Source organism: Castor canadensis, chromosome 3, assembly GCF_047511655.1.
Source record: "Castor canadensis chromosome 3, mCasCan1.hap1v2, whole genome shotgun sequence".
Taxonomy (NCBI): Eukaryota; Metazoa; Chordata; class Mammalia; order Rodentia; family Castoridae; genus Castor; species Castor canadensis.
In genome coordinates, this window is record NC_133388.1 from 126273198 (window position 1) to 126289499 (window position 16302).

Genomic DNA, 16302 nt, shown 5'->3' on the forward strand with positions numbered 1-16302 from the left:
TGAGCGACAGGCTCAATATGAATATCAGTTCCTGCTTTGTCCTAAGGTTATTTTAGGACTCTCAGGGTTTGCCTATAAACCTTCATCATAAACAACCTTCCACCACCTGCTTTTCTGGCTTGTGTGTCTGTTCTTACTGCTGGTACCCAGGCCCTTTCTAGCCATCCATCCATCCACCCTTTATTGCTTTAACTCATTTGGGTTAGGCATGTCCTATAATCTCTAAGTCTATTCTGTAGCTTCGTGTTCATGCAGTAAGTTAGGAAACAATTATTGTGAAGTTGTTAGGATCCTGCCTAAAATAAACATAAACTCATTCTATGTAAGACTGTGTTCTCTATTGTGAATTTGCTTTCTCTCTCCTTCCCCTTCCCAGTGCCTCAGTAACTTACATGAGTATTACTAATACTCATAACGATACTTTACTTTTGAAAATCTCAGTAATTTTCCTTTTTCCTGCTTTAAGAAAGAGATATAAGTAGAAAATTGAACTTTGAGGTATTGTTTTTTTCTATTAGCTATTACATTTTAGATTTATTTAAAGAGTATCATTTTGGGTGTACTTTACTGAAATAAACATCTTGAAAAGTTAATTATTGGGCAAAATTTGTGTTGTGTCTGACACATACATTGAATAAATATGTAAATCTGTTAAATGAATGAAGAAAAGGTGAATTCCATTTACCTGTCTTATTTTCTAGTTAATGAGGAACAATACAAAAGGGTGGGTAATTATAGAATGTTCAAGAAAAGATAAGACAAGAATGTAATTTCACTGAATTTTTGTCATTCACCTCAAATAAAAGTTTAAATTTGACTTTAAGAGGTAATAAGTAGTGAAGAAGGAAATTCTTAGTCCTTAATTATTGTAGTTCTAGCCAGGTGTGGTGGTTCCAGCTACTTTGGAGGCAGAGATCAGGAGGATCACAGTTTGAGGTAGCCCATGGGCAAAAAGTTAGTGAGACCTCCATCTCAACCAACACGTCAGACATGGTAGTGTACACCTGTATACTAGACATAAGTAGGGGAATTTTATGTCTGAGGCCAGTCCTGGGCAAAAACAGGAGACCCTGTTGAAAAAATAACTAAAGCATAAAAGGGCTGGGGCATGGCTTAAGTGGTAGTGTGCCTGCCTATCAAGTACAGACCTGAGTTCAAACCCTAGTACTGCCCCCCTCCAAATTATTACTATAGTAAATGAATACTTAGGAGGCATTATTTTTATTATACTTACTATTGAATAAGATGGGTCTGTTTGTATAAATCTAAATATTATACAGAAGGTTTTCTTTTATATATCTATAGTTTTAGGAAGAATGCCTTGAAGCTCATTAAAGGGTAATAAACTAAACACATGACTGCAATTGGATCTATGAAGCTCACCTGTCCCCACAGAAACCTACTCATATTTTTCTTTAATTAAAAAAATTCTATGATGGTTTATTTTATATTGCTCTTTTTATAATATATATGCTTAAGACATAAAAATATTTGAAATCATCATTTCCCCCAGTAACACTGTAGAAATTTTCACCCACTTTCCTCTCCTATGTCTGTTCCATTTATGAAACAGAGAAGCCTATGTTTAAACTGATTTATTAATGCAGCCGTGTGAAGTAATTTTGCAGTATAAATTGTTAGTATAAGTAGCTTTACATAGATGATGTTAGAAGCAGAGTTGATGGCCAAGTGTTGTGTGGAAGACGTACTTCTCACCATGCAGTTGATTAGAAAGCTAGCCCTTTTTGATGAGTGCATTAATATTTAAAGAACATTAGAAAAAGTAACCATTTGACTTGTTATTTAAGAAGACAATGTGTTACTTAGCCATAATTTTATGTATTTAAATATAGGCATATAGATAAATACATAACTGAGTTAGTTCTTATGATCTCTCTTGAAAAGCTTATGCTGCTGACCTTGGGTGATCCCTTCATCTTTCTTCTGTAAACCAATCATTATTCCAGGCCTTACTCACTAGTGGTTCTCAGTCAGGACTGCCCCATATAAGAGACACAGGGAAATGTTTGGGGATATTTTTATTTGTCATAATCCCTGGGAACTGCTTGCCTTTGGGTCCTGGAGAAATCAGGGATGTCACATGTCTTGGAGTATGAGGACCACTCATTGGGTGAGCCCTATGCAGAAACGTGGGCAAGACGCCATGCAGGTCATATGTAGTAATGCATATGAAAGCACTGTGCAGAGGATGCATGCACCCGCACACATCACAGTGTCCTGCTTGTCTAGCTGGATGTTCCTTTTCCCAGATGGCATTTGGGATGTCATATAAACTTTTGATGTATTTGTTAAATATTTATATAATATGCATTGCATTTCCTTTTAGAGTAAGTAAAAATATGGTGGTCTCTCCTTTTAAGAACAGTAATAACTGCTTTGATAGCTGTCACTGGCTTTCATGCTTTTTGTTTATTTTTGACTGTCAGAAGAATATTTCCAAAAGAATAGAAGGTATATTGAAAGATACCAAGTGTGATAAATGACACTTGGTGGATAGCAGCGTACAAAGCTGTTTCCTGCATTGAACCCAGTTCTGAAAGAGCCCTTTCCTGTTTATTCAAGGCCCCAGGGTGATGGATAGAATTGATGTGCTATTTTGCTTCTCTCTGCCTCTGATTTGTATTTCTATACTCCTCCATCTTCTCTCCCTGCCTCTTCTTCCCTGAGTCTCTTTGTCTCTCTGTCTCTCACTAAGACTATGAAGTGATTTTCTTTGGGGCAGATTTATTTTCTTCTGTGGCAGTTAACAGAGGTTTTAAGATTCTGTAGAAATTAAGACACAGAAGAAGATCTGACTACATTTCTATATGATTTCATTAAGGTATTGATACACTGAACTTGGAAGGAGGTTATATGCAGGTGGTTTTGATAAAGAACTTGGAAGGAATGTATATATCAACTTATTTTTAAAAAATCATTCATCCATTAGTAGTTTATTACATTAATCAAAATTAGGTTTGTATGTACATGAGACTGAATCTAAGCAGAAGCTTTTCTGTTGAGAATTGAAGTGAAAATTATTTTTGAAATGATCTATCAAATAGCTGGAGAAGCAACTCAGCATAAAAAGAAGTGTTCATAAAGAATTTTCTTGTGACATTTTACATTTATTTCTAAACAGAGACAAAGCATGGAGGACACAAGAACGGGAAGAAAGGTGGACTTTCTGGAAGCTCCTTTTTCACGTGGTTCATGGTCATTGCATTGCTGGGAGTGTGGACATCAGTAGCTGTCGTGTGGTTTGATCTTGTTGATTATGAGGAAGTTCTAGGTAAGAATCGTGATACAGCTTCTGGTGTGAATTTGTTAGAGGGTAAGTGATATCCCTTAGTAATGTCAAAAGGTTTGTTATTACCCTTTTGTTATATTTTGTAGCCTTTCAATGTTCTTCTCAGAAGGCTGGGAGTGGAAGGGGATATAATTAGGGTTACCTTGGAGTAGCGGATTTTGAGTTTTGAACATGACCTGTAAAAAAAATAATATGTAGACTTTTATATTGTATATAAAATACACACAGAAGTATTTATAAAAATGATTTTTTCAGACTCATTTTCACTACATGCTGTAGTCTGTGCTTTCAATTCAATTTTGTTACATTATGAATTTTAAAAATTCTTGATCATGAACCACTGAATTTATTTAAGGACCAACTAATGTAGCATAACCACATAATTTACAAAATCTTGCCTGTGTGGGATCTGCATGCTGTCCTGAGGAAGTGGCTATGCTACTTCTGATATGTCTCCCATTTTCCTTTTTCCCTTTCTCTCTTTGCATAATCACTATAGTTTTTCTTGATTTTTTTACGTTATGATTTTTTATTGTTTTTATCTTTTTAAAAAATTGAGATAAAATTCTCATAACATTCAATATTGTAACTATTTGAAATGTATAATACATTGGTATTTAACATGTTCATTATTTTGTGCAACCACCATCATTATTTAATTCCAGAATATTTTCATTATTCCCTACTTTTAACTCCCCCTTCCCTGACAAACTCAGTTCTACTCTGTGATTGTCATTTTGCCTGAACCAAACATGGCATAGAAATGCAATCATACAGTATGTGGCCTTTTGTGTTTGACTTTTGCACTTAGCCTGAATTATTATGTTTTCAAGGTGCAGTCCTCACTCCAGTTTATGGTTGAATAATACTTCACTGAACAGATACACAAGGCTTTGCCTGTCTATTTATCAGTGGTGCACATTTGGCTCATTTCCATTTTGGCAGTTCTGAAGAATGACCTTCCTCTACTGATCCAGTAAAGGACATGACTGTTGAAATGCACTCTTGCATAGGACCTCCTTCTGTCCACTAGTCTCTTGCTTCTGCTTTATTTGTCATATCATCTGCTGGGGGACCAGGGCAAAGACTGATAAGATCTTCTTATGTGTAATCTATCTTTTATTGATGTTTTTTATCTTTATCAAAGAACCTGCCTCTGAATAGATTAATAGACTAGCAGAATTTTACTTCAGAGATGAACTTCTGAGTGAATCTGTGCTTTAAATCCACTGCTGTGGTACTTATTGAGCAAAAGAAAAGATTTTAAAATATTGGTGTCTTTAATCACAAGTAACAGTTGTCATGTTTTTACATGCATGCAGCCAAAGCAAAGGACTTCCGTTATAACTTATCAGAGGTACTTCAAGGTAGGCCATTGGAGATGCATTTTGAGTGTACCTGCATCAGGGTCTTAAGACTTCATCCTTATCCTTATGATGATAACTTAGTTATCATCTGCATCTGAGAATAGAAGTGGCAGAACTGATTTCCTTTTGTGAGTATGTCAGGAAAGATAGTATTTCCTATCTGTTATTTCCCCCCCAGGTCTGGGAATTGAACCTAAGGCTGCAAGTATGTTAGGCAAGTGCTCTACTTCTGAGCTACATCCCCAGCACTACTTTTGACATATTTTGAAGTTTTTCTTTTCTTTTTTGTAGGACTGGGGTTTGAACTCAGGACCTTGCACTTGCTAGGCAGGCACTCTACCACTTGAGCCACTTTGCCAGCAGTATTTTCTATCTTTTTAATGCTAGTTGAACTCTGTTCTATGTACAGCCTTGACCTGCAAATTAGTGCTTCTCATTTCCTTAGCAGAAGAAATAACACAAAGGTGTTATTTCTCCATTATTATCATTACAATTTTTAATATGTATACTAAATTCTACGTAGGACGTTAACTGTGTTCATAAGTAGGGCTAGGGTTCTCAGAAGATAGACTTTTTGCCTTATGCCAAAATTTCTGCCTGTTCCTTTGCAATCTTTTAATATGCTTTGTATTAAAGAAATGGGAACAGTGTTGCCGATTCTTTTTACTACTAATGCCGCATTTGTGAATTCTGTTTAATAATTGCTACAAATTATGGTATTTCTTCATATTTCTTGCCAATGGTGAAATATAAACCACGTTGATTTTAGAAGGATTTTCAGATACTGAATGTATTAGACCCATTTGAAATGCTAAGCATAGCAGTGCTCCTGATGGAAATAAGCCTCCCCTTTTTTAGTTCTCATACTATGTGTTAGCTTATTTACCTTTGGTCTTTATTTGAGGCTTGGCTGGTTGTCTCTTTTGCTACAGGTATTGATAGTGTAATGAAATTTTATACTTTGCAGATATTAAACTTTATATAAATGCTAGAACTTGCTAATTTTTTATGTTAAAAATTTTACCTGTTATTTTTAGTAGTATAATAAAAATTATTATGAAGTCTTATTATATCTTTAATATATTATCTCAGTTACGTTTTAGAATCGCTAGTGATTTTCCCATGATTTCTGCTAAGATATTTGTAATGCACTGCTTTGTAGAATTGAAAGAATAAAGAATTGCATCTAGAGAAGATGTGCCTGACAGCAACAAGTGGGAATACTGAGTAAATTTGTCTTCCTTTCATTCCTATATCATTTCTCTCCTATTTTAGGAAAACTAGGAGTCTATGATGCTGATGGAGATGGGGATTTTGATGTGGATGATGCCAAAGTTTTATTAGGCAAGTACACGTTTATTGTTTTTGTTAGTGATAGTTAAAACTAGAATCAAAAGAATATTTTGGCATTAATAATATCTATATAAATTTTAAACATTTTCTGGAGGATATTTTGTTATTTCACAGTGTTTCTTGTTGAGATGCTAATTGACCATTTTTCCTTAAGATTACCATTTTGCAATTTACTTATAAATATATAGGCATATAGCTCTTTCATACACATTTTTAATAAGTATAATTGCATTTGTGTTTTCAGATTTAGAGCACTTCATATTTTGAACCTAATGTTTCTATAAATAGATAATGTCCTAGTCTCTTTTCAACATGGTAATGTAAGCTATTTTTTAGTATCATTTCACATAATTCACTTTCATTTGAAAACAAATTTCTAAAGGCTTATGTAAATTCATTTTGAAATAAAATCATGGTAGTAAAAAATATCTTTAAATGTCCTGTACATATGATAAAATTAACATTAAGATATGAACTGGTGGTCTTTTGACCAGGTATTCTAGCTATGTAAATATTGCAAGTCTTTTCTTTCTACCTTTAGAATTACCTGTCTTGATTTTCTCTTAGGAGAAAGTATGGTGTTGATATTACTAGGCAAACTTTTAATAATCTTGCCTGCTGTTCTGGTTTATTTCTGGTTTTATATAGCATCATTTCCTTGGTTTTAGGATAAAGCTTAATATGAATTAAAGCATTTAGAAAAACAGTGGCTATGGTTGTACACTAAGCTAATAGATTAGTAACATGATATCTTCATAGATGAATAGTCTTAATATTTATGAGCATGCGCAAAAGGGAAGGATGCCATAACTAGCCAGTTAAATTGCTTTCAGGAGGTAAATCTAACCTCCCTTTTAAAACAACAAATTCTAAATGTGAAGAAAAGGTTTTAGTCACGATTAAATGTAATATACCTTAGACCTTAGTAATATATTTAGATATGTCTTCAAGTAATAAGAAATTATTACTAAATAGTTGGAATTAGTGTGAGCAAATTACAGTGGAAGCATACAATAAAAAATTTTTCATGAAATTTCTTTTCTTAACCTTAATGGAACTTTCTGTGTAATTCTCTCACAACATTTCTAAATCAGTTTTTGAACATGGGTTTAATCCTCAGATGACCATCATTTTAGATATGCAAAAGAAAAATATTATATAAAGTTTCACATATCGGGATGATGGTTATTTGCTTTCTATAAATGGCTTACTACTCCCGAGGATTACTTTAAATGAATTCTGGCTTTACTTAAAGAAAAAAAATTTCATGTGGGCCAAGTTCCCTTTTTTTTAGAAATAATTTTACTTCTCATCTCTGGCTTTTTACTTTTTTTTACATTAATAACTTTAGTATATTTTATATTTCAAAAGTTTATTCCCTTTAGAGCTTTTAACCAACCATTAAGAGTTTACCTAATTGTACGTTTGGGGATTGGCATTAGCAAGGAGACCTGCTATGGCCAATCCTAACTTGTTCCTTTTAGAGATTATGTACTAGGAGGTAGAGCTAAATTTGAATTTCAGTGTTCACCTGGGTAATTTAACTAATGAATGCACAAAGAAAGTTAAGGTAGGCTGAGGTAAAGAAATTGTTTTACTGTATACATACTTCATAGTTAGTTCATGGCTTTTGTAAAACTGAAACAAACCAAAGGTGAACTGTCAGACTCACTATTACTTCTAACTTTATTTCTACACAGATTTAATTCTCTGCATTCACTACAACCTTCACTTAAACTGAATTTGATGACTAAAGTTCTTTTCTCATGTGCGAGCTTATTGTAGCTCAGCTGTGTCTCTGTTACTGGCTGGTGACAGCAAAGACAAGACCTGGTAAAATCTGGAGAGGTAGGAGGGTCGAAGAGACTTTATAATGAACTCTGTATGATCAGGAGTTATGGATCTGTGAATACAGTGAGCATTAGTCCTAAAACAGCTAGATTGTCTGGGTACATGCTCATTGGTATGGCAATTTCAGGGTAAAGCTTAAACCTTAGTATATAGGTTTTGGATTAAGGCAGGAAGTCCAAGGGGTGCAAGAAATATAGAAGAGCAGATTATAGGAGAACTTGGCACGAAAGGTATGGTAACAGTTTGGGTATATTGAACTTCATGGCTTTGCATTTACTTCACAATTTTTTGTTGGATTGATACATACCTAAATCATATTAGTTTGAGGAAATGTATACATTCATGTTTGCTTTTCACATTTTAAGGTTTGGCTTGTCTTGTGAAATAGAATTAAATGTATGTGAGTTAATTAAGATTAGTAACATCATTAATTGTATTATTTCTGCCGAGACCCTTCTGATATAGTTTGAAATTATACTAAGCCTGTTCTTGGCTATGTTCTTCCTGTTTTTGAGGCCAAATTATCTGAAATAAAAGTATTTTGATTTTAGTTTGGATCATTGTGAAAGCTACATTGCTTAGAAATATTTTCTTTACAAACTTGTTTTTCACATACGATCAACAGGAAACGATCCAAGGACTAAATGCTAAGAACAGTATTTTTGTGGAGTAGCATCATCTAGAGTTTATATATTGTTCTTGTGTTTTAGTACTAACACCTACCTGGCACCATATCAGGTATGGCTGGAACACAAAGGGGAAGCTGGTCCTTAGCTCCTAGATCCTTGATAATCATTTATAGACTGGATGAATGTGTGACTGAGCTCAAGTGGGGAGAGGACCAGAGTTTGCCTATCCAAAGGCGTTAACACCCTGCTCTTCAATTAGGACCTAGTCTTAGAGGTTGAAATGGAATTACAAATCCAGAATATTTTATTTTTCTCTGTGGACTGGTATTTTTTTTTTAAGAACCACAAGCGGGGCGTGATTAAAGTTTGGTTCAGGTGCTTTTCCATGTTTGTTACGCACACTAGCCTAATCATACTGAAGAGCAGAAAAGTTTATATTTTATATTCATTAGTTAGAAGTATTTATATTGGAACATGGACAAAAGTTAAAATATTTTTTACTAAATATGCAGCTATAGTGTTTTAAGGCAGTGAGAAGAAACTTATTCTCACAGAGTCCTGAGTGGGAATGCAGATCTCTGTTCGCAGCATTCAGTGATAAACATTCTGGGCTTGTCACAAAATAATTTAACTGCCACCCACAAGTTGTGTCCTTCCCTATCCCTCCAGATATATGAAGAATGACATAGTTCTCTTGTTGACTAAAACAGAATATTCACTGTAATCTCAGAATGAAAGTTAACTGTCATATTTTGAATTCCTTATATGTCAGTCTTCCTTACTGGTATTTGTGCTATATGGAGGAAGGATGTATTACCAAAGCCTGAAATCACTGAATTGGATAGTTATAATTGGAACAGCTTTAATGTTGTGGATGTTCTCATTTCATATAGTCAGAAGTTCCAATTTGTTTTCCTTCCCAAAATTATGGGGCCTTGCTATATTGGCATGTTTTGACACCTACTAGAACCAAGATTCTTTTCCTGCTCTAAGCCTATCTTCACAGAAAAAAAAAAAAACAAATGATAATATAGTCTTTGATTTCTTTCTATTGTGAGAGCCTGTTTTTCTACCAATGCTTAAAAAAGACTGACGTCAGTAGCCTTTGCAGTAGAACCTCATTTCATTGGGGTGTTCATACTGTGAATGACTGGCTAAGTCCTTGATTAAATTTTTTATTGGTAGGCAGAGAGAATTATTAATAGCTAACTATAACTGTTAGTCAGGATTATTGGAACATGAGTCAGTTGCCAGAGTAGCAGAATGCTAACTCATGTAGTAATGTTAAAAATGTCAGTGTGTGATCTGAATAACATAGTTTGAATGCATTGATGTCCATCTATGGATGCTATCAACAGTAATACTGCTAGTCTTCCAAGTTCAAGAGCTCCCTAAGGTTATTCTAGGTCTTATGGGGGAAAAGATGAGAAAATAAGTCTTCCTATTTTTCTGTAAATATTTATTGATATAAATGTATGTATAATCTTCTCGCTATAATAACATATTTTGTAAGTGAGCAAATGGAAATTGTCAGAAGTCTATATCCTTTTCCTCTGATACTGTTTCTGTGCACTCTTCCCATTTCTGTCTATCAGATTGAGCTGATATAATTTTGTCATTTTCCACCTCAGGATCCTCTAATGGGAAAAAGGCACATCTGCTCATGAACTGGTAGGACAGGTGGGGATTGGTCAGGTTGTGGGTTTCCTTTGGTATGTACAATTGAGACTTGATTGCGAGGTGTGCATCTCAGTTGGATTCTTTATTTTCCCCAATACCTTTTCTGTAAACCTCTCTGGCCATGATGCACATCCTTTTTGAGATCGCTTTTCTTAAACTGTTTTTCCACCTAACTGCTTTCCTTATTTTCTTTTTCTCTTTTCCTTTATTCTTGTGTAGGCCTGACCAAAGATGGCAGTAATGAAAATATTGATTCTCTTGAGGAAGTCCTTAATATTTTAGCAGAGGAGAGTTCAGATTGGTTTTATGGTTTCCTCTCATTTCTATATGATATAATGACTCCTTTTGAAATGCTAGAAGAAGAAGATGAAGAAAGTGAAACCACAGATGGTGTTGATGGTACGTCACAGAATGAAGGGGTTCAGGGAAAGACTTGTGTCATTTTGGATTTACATAATCAATAACGTTGATGCAGGGACTGAAATCACTGGCTTCTGAAAACCCAGAGCAGTCTACTTTTTTTCCCCTTTCCTTTGCTTATGCAGGGCTTAATGTACAGTGGGGCAGCTGTGACTTTACAGTAAAAGTAAACCATGTGATCTTGCCCACTATAGCTATTTGCTAGTCTCTGGCTTGGCTCCCCCAACTTCTAGTAAAGAAAGTGTCATTCCTCATTCTTGCAGCTGTCTACAAACTACATTGAAAGTGATGTTTTTGGTGGTATAATTGGTTTCTGTATCATTTTGTCTCAATTTATGTATTCACTGAACTAAGCTTGGAAACTTAACAGTAGCAAATTGTGTTGTGGTTAACCCTTGATGCTTGTCTTTCTAACACACTATTGATGATGGTTCTAATGGACTTGATTATATATTTTTTTTCTGGCATGATTCATAAGTTAAAAGCTTCTCTATTGATCTTTAACTTGTCTCGTGTAAAATGATGGTTCTTTAAAAAGCTGTTTTTTTTTTTAATCTATAATTAGTTGTCAGTTAGGGTCATTGCAAATTTCAGTGTAAAATTCTGTATTAATGGTGCTTTGGAAATACTTTTAAAATAACCCCATGGTTTTGCCTTAGGATAGTTAAGTTTATGAATTCACATCAGAGTATGTCTGAATATTTCTGTTTCTGAAAGCAAAATTTATTTTTAATTTCATTTCCAAATATACATCCAGAGAAGGTGATTTGTATTTTTTTTAAAGTAAACATAATATACTGGAGGGAAAATGTGAGTATGTATCTTAAATAATGTTGTATATATTAAAATTATTCATCCTAAGTAACAGTCTTTTTCCATTTTTTTCCTCTGTTATTAACTAGCTATATACAGTTTTGGTTTAGGTATAATATATTTAAATTTATAAATTAAATTTATTAAAGTGGTCATTAATTTCTAGAGAATAAAAACTTCCCTATCAACTTCTTTAAAATGAGTTTGCTTTAGTGATAGCAAAAGCAAATTATGTTAGCTATACATAAAATACATTTCTGAAAGAAAGATTTCATCTATTTCTCCCCAAGCGAAGCTCTTACAACATGAAAGGGGTAAGAGTTAAGAGCTTTGACTTCTGTTACTCTTTGAAGGAGTCAAATTTTTAAATATCTTTAAGCATCTATAAAATTTTGCTTAGCTTTGGTTCTTCACAGAGCTTAATTAAAAAAATTTGCATTTTAGATAGTTGTTTTTGACTATTTCTACTTTTCATATTTAATCAAATTACTTTCAAGTAAAGAGATTGTTCATCCATTTGTTCTGAGTGAAATATGACACACTTTGTTTCTTGATTATAAAATGACAGCCTAAAAGTAGATGTCTGAAATCAGAACACCAGGACCTATCCTCTCTGTCCATTGTGTCCATGTCCAGGGAAGATTGCCCAATTTGCTAATTTTACCAAAATATGACATTCTTCTGTAGCTTCTTTTAGATATGGATGTAAATATTGTCATTAGATAGTGATTTCCTGAAGCTTAAATGAATATTTAAACTATTGTTGCTCTTGTCCCGTTATTCTGGAAGTAGGTATCATTCTGTTTCTGAAGGAAGCATTTGACTTTCAAATATACAAGCACTTCAGCTAAGCCATAAGCTAAATAGAATGGGTATTATTTAGTAATGTTCTTTTGGAAAGTTTATTCAGCCTTTGTCTGCCTTTATCATGTCTTTCACTTTGAACGTAAATACTGTGAAGTATCAAAGCTCATTAGATTTAAATTCACAAGAATTGTAGGTTTTATTATTAATGAAATTCACTTATGTGATTGTCTGAAAAATAGTTTTAAAAAAGTCTTATTTGTTAATGTGTCATGCATACTAACTCTAGATGTTTTAGATAATGAGAAGTAAATAATTAAATTTTTGTGTTAAAATTGTTTATAATTAATTTCTCATCAGGCTTGGTTTTATGTCATGATACTAACGCACATTTTATGTACAGAAATTAATTATGCTTTATTATATTAAGTGAAAGACAAGGACGTGAGATGATAATTGGTCATTTATTTTGTACCACCTCTAATGGTCCTATTTGAAAAATCTCTGATGAAAGTAACACACAGGTAGCTATGAACCCCTGACTTCTGTGACCTCCTTCCACCTGTGCCTAAGGAATTTTTTTTTGTGTGTAAGAGTGAATAAAGGTTTTGGCAAGTCTGTGGTATAAAATATCTTGATGCTGATCAACCTGACTTTGCTTAAGTCTTGTTTATTATATATGTATATTTCTTAATTTTGTAAGGATTTTTTTGTACTTTTGTTTCATAATACAAGTTTTCCTAGCTCATGTCTTTTAAACTTAGTAGCTTACTTAAAAAGGCAACAGTGTATTCTGTACATTTGAGAGTTTATTTATAGTTCTGGAATTTTAAGTCATTCTATATTTACTCTGTGCTTTTTTCAGTTTTGAACAACCTAAGAATCTCTGGATTGTGCTGCATGTTAGATGTAGTGTTGGTCTCTCAGAGTGGCAATTCTTAACTTCTTTTGGTGCTCTGCCATTTGTCCAACTGAAGAGGCATTGGGATCTTTGGAGTTTGATGCAGAAACAGAGCAGGAACATTGGGGATTCTTTCAGCACTGATTTCCCTTGGAACATGAGTGGGGGTGCGAGCCAGCTGCAGGAGTGTTCTGGGTGCTGATCCTACTAATTCCTGAGGCCTGGCTGTCAGCTTGTGCCGGTGGAGTCCTGTAAATGCATGTATGGAGGACATAGTGTGGCCCTGCTTATTCATCATGCATTTAATTGTTCACTCTACAAATTATCTTCCTGTCTTATAGAGCAGTTTCCAGACGTGTAAGAAAAAATATTTTTTTCTGCTTGAGTTCTGGTTTGTTTTTATTTTCCCTTAGTTATGCAGAATGTAATGTTTTCTTGTCCCAATACTTTCAACTTTTAAAAAGAGAATTATCAAAAGTAGATGTAGGTACAGGCAGTGATTCTTAATTTGATCACTTGTCAGTCCATATCCTTATGTAGACTGGTACTTAGTGACCTTCCTACTTAAGATTCTTGGTTAACTACTTCAGTTTATAAAACATATAAAAAGCTTTCTGTGATTTGGGCTGTGGAATCTTCATTGATCATAATGTGTTTGGAACACTTATAAGAAATTCAGTGACTCAGAATTTATTTTTGTAAGTTTATTAATGAGCAAGTATGCCAATTCTCTGTCTGTATTTGTTGAGATAACCATGTAATGGTTAGGAGCAGATATCAACTAGACCATGAACTCCTTCAAGCTAGGAACTAGTTCTTTGATTCTTCAAAGTTGAGCCCAGTGCATGATATTACTTAATATTTGAATATTATCATATGCTGGTATTAGTCCCCATGAATGCAAGCCTCAGTTTCCTTGCATACTAAAATACTGAAGTTTATTATTTTCTTTTTTAAAACCAGGTTGAATAATAATAAATTTTTGAATTTTTTCCAAGAGAAATGACATTTTAAAATTCATTCAAACTGACCAGTGCTAACAAACATCGTCAGGTGGACTTTCTACAATCTCACCTCATTTGGACAGATCTCTCTGTTCTGTTCCTTTACTTTTTCAGTTGTCTTACGCTCCTGAGCTCGGTTTCCCATTCATTTTAGAGGTTGGTAGCTTTGTAGCTTGCTTTTCCTCCAGATGTCTATAGCATTGTCATTACAGCTTTTTAAAAGGAACTCGATATCTTGTCTTGACCTGCATTTAACAAGAATAGACATGAACTCTGGAGTCACAGTTTCCCAGATTCAAGTTTACTTAAGCATGTGATGCCTCTTTCTGTTATGTGTAGTCAGGGTTCAAATGGATATGATGTTCCAGTATAGGAAGGAGGAAGATGAGAAACTGAGGATCATAATGACTGCCAGGTCTCCCCAGGAACTGTGAAGTGGCCTGAGTATGAAGCAACAACTAGCCTAGCATCCTGAATCTTAGGTCACCATGATCTTCTTATTTAAGGCCTCCCATGTAGCTGGAGCCACAGGCTCATGTCACCATGCCCAGCTTAGTGATTGAGATAGGGTCTCACTAACTTTTTGCCTGGGCTGGTCTCAGACTGTGATCCTCCTAATTTCTGCCTCCTGAGTAGCTGGTGTGAGCTACCCACCCACAATAATCATTTTTAACTGTTTGATTAGTCTGTTGGTAATCTAATATTTTGGTTTATTCATGATCAAAGTTAGCTTTAGCCTTTTCCTCAGTGCAACTCTTTTTGAGACTATCATGAGTAGATATGGGAAGTAGATAGTCTAATTTTTTAAATTACTTTTTTAATTGGAAAATCTAGGCCTGCTGTGGGAGGACATGCAGCAGCCAGGAAAGACACATTGGCAGTACTATAAGTATATTTTGATACTTTATGCTAAGTTCTTTTACACATTCAAAAATGGTCATGTATTTAAAGTGTAGTATTACAAGAGTAGGTTTGGTGTTTTATTCTGAAATAAAGTTTAGTAGGAACTGGTCCAAGATAGCATTCTGCTTTACAAAGTAGTATGTTGTTTTGACTGAGTTTAGGAAAGAATCAAGTTTTAATTATGAAGAATAATCATAACAAATGCAGTGGTTAGGTCTCCTACATATATCAAGTATGAGGGCAGATACAGCTGTACCTTTTTTACTTTTTTATTTAGTCAGTGGTAAAACATACTTTTTTTTTTCAGAATGCTGATATTTCAGGTGTAAGAAATTACCATTTTCATTGTAAAGGGAAGGGAATTTAGGAATGGAAGAAGATACGAACAATATGAGAAGTGTGGATGTGATTGTGATTTCAAGAAACATACAGAATGGGTTCTGTAGTTTGCAGCACTGTGATTCGCGGGGAGGAGGGGTCTTTTGACACCACCCTAGACCTCCACTCTTGAGTGACCAGTTGTATGTGTTCTCCTTCTCCCAGTCCCCTAAATAGTAAGAACTGTACCGCCCACCTGATAAGCCTAAAAACTGGACTGCCACTTTAGAAAGTTTGCCCATTTATGAATATAAAATAGCATTTTTGTAATTGGGAAGTATAAAAGGAAGATCAGTTGAGTGAGGTTCTAAGTATAGCCTAATTGGAAAAGAGTGCAAGCATATGGTATTGATGTTTGTTACAGGATCAAAAAGAAAGCCATTGTCAGGACTTTTATTTACCAAAAGGGGAAGAAGATAGCTGTAGTAAAGTTATTAGAGTAAAAAAGGTGCTTACGTAACTTTTTAAAAAGAAGCCCAAATGATGGGGGGAAAGTGATGGTTGTTTAAAGACTACAATTCTCTAAAAGTCAGCTGCCTGTTTTGTTTTGTATGGCAGTGGTGGAGTAGGGAATGCTGATCATCTGTGGGTCGAGCAGAAGTCTACCACCTGCAGCAAAATGCCGTTTCCAGTAATAATTATGTGTTTCTAAAGCCACTGAGTCTTAAAGGTCCGATGTAAATTGTGTTGACTAGATCATACGCTGATTACAATGTATTTACCTGTTAATAGATAATGAAAGTAACACTTTAAAGTGACACATAAATGATTCTTGTATGTTGAAGTGTCTTTTTTTGTGGTAAATTTGATATCTTCAGCTTTTTTAGACATAGTTCTTAATTTCCTCAATATTTTGTCTGTGTAACCTATTTTCGTCTTGTAAATACCA

General features: G+C 34.4%; 1 protein-coding gene across 16 annotated transcripts in view; it reads left to right on the top strand.

The window, feature by feature from the left end:
* Asph (aspartate beta-hydroxylase) overlaps positions 1 to 16302 on the top strand; it is a 201147-nt gene that overhangs the window by 30767 nt on the left and 154078 nt on the right. For 8 of the 16 annotated variants that reach the window (XM_074068610.1, XM_074068613.1, XM_074068609.1 and 5 more), the window contains exons 2-4: positions 3143 to 3292; positions 4633 to 4677; positions 5953 to 6021. In XM_074068610.1, the coding sequence (XP_073924711.1) occupies positions 3143 to 3292; positions 4633 to 4677; positions 5953 to 6021 (264 nt within the window). Of the gene's footprint in view, positions 1 to 3142; positions 3293 to 4632; positions 4678 to 5952; positions 6022 to 10409; positions 16300 to 16302 lie in introns of those variants that run through there. The other 8 variants (XM_074068617.1, XM_074068608.1, XM_074068611.1 and 5 more) reach the window with 2 other exon arrangements.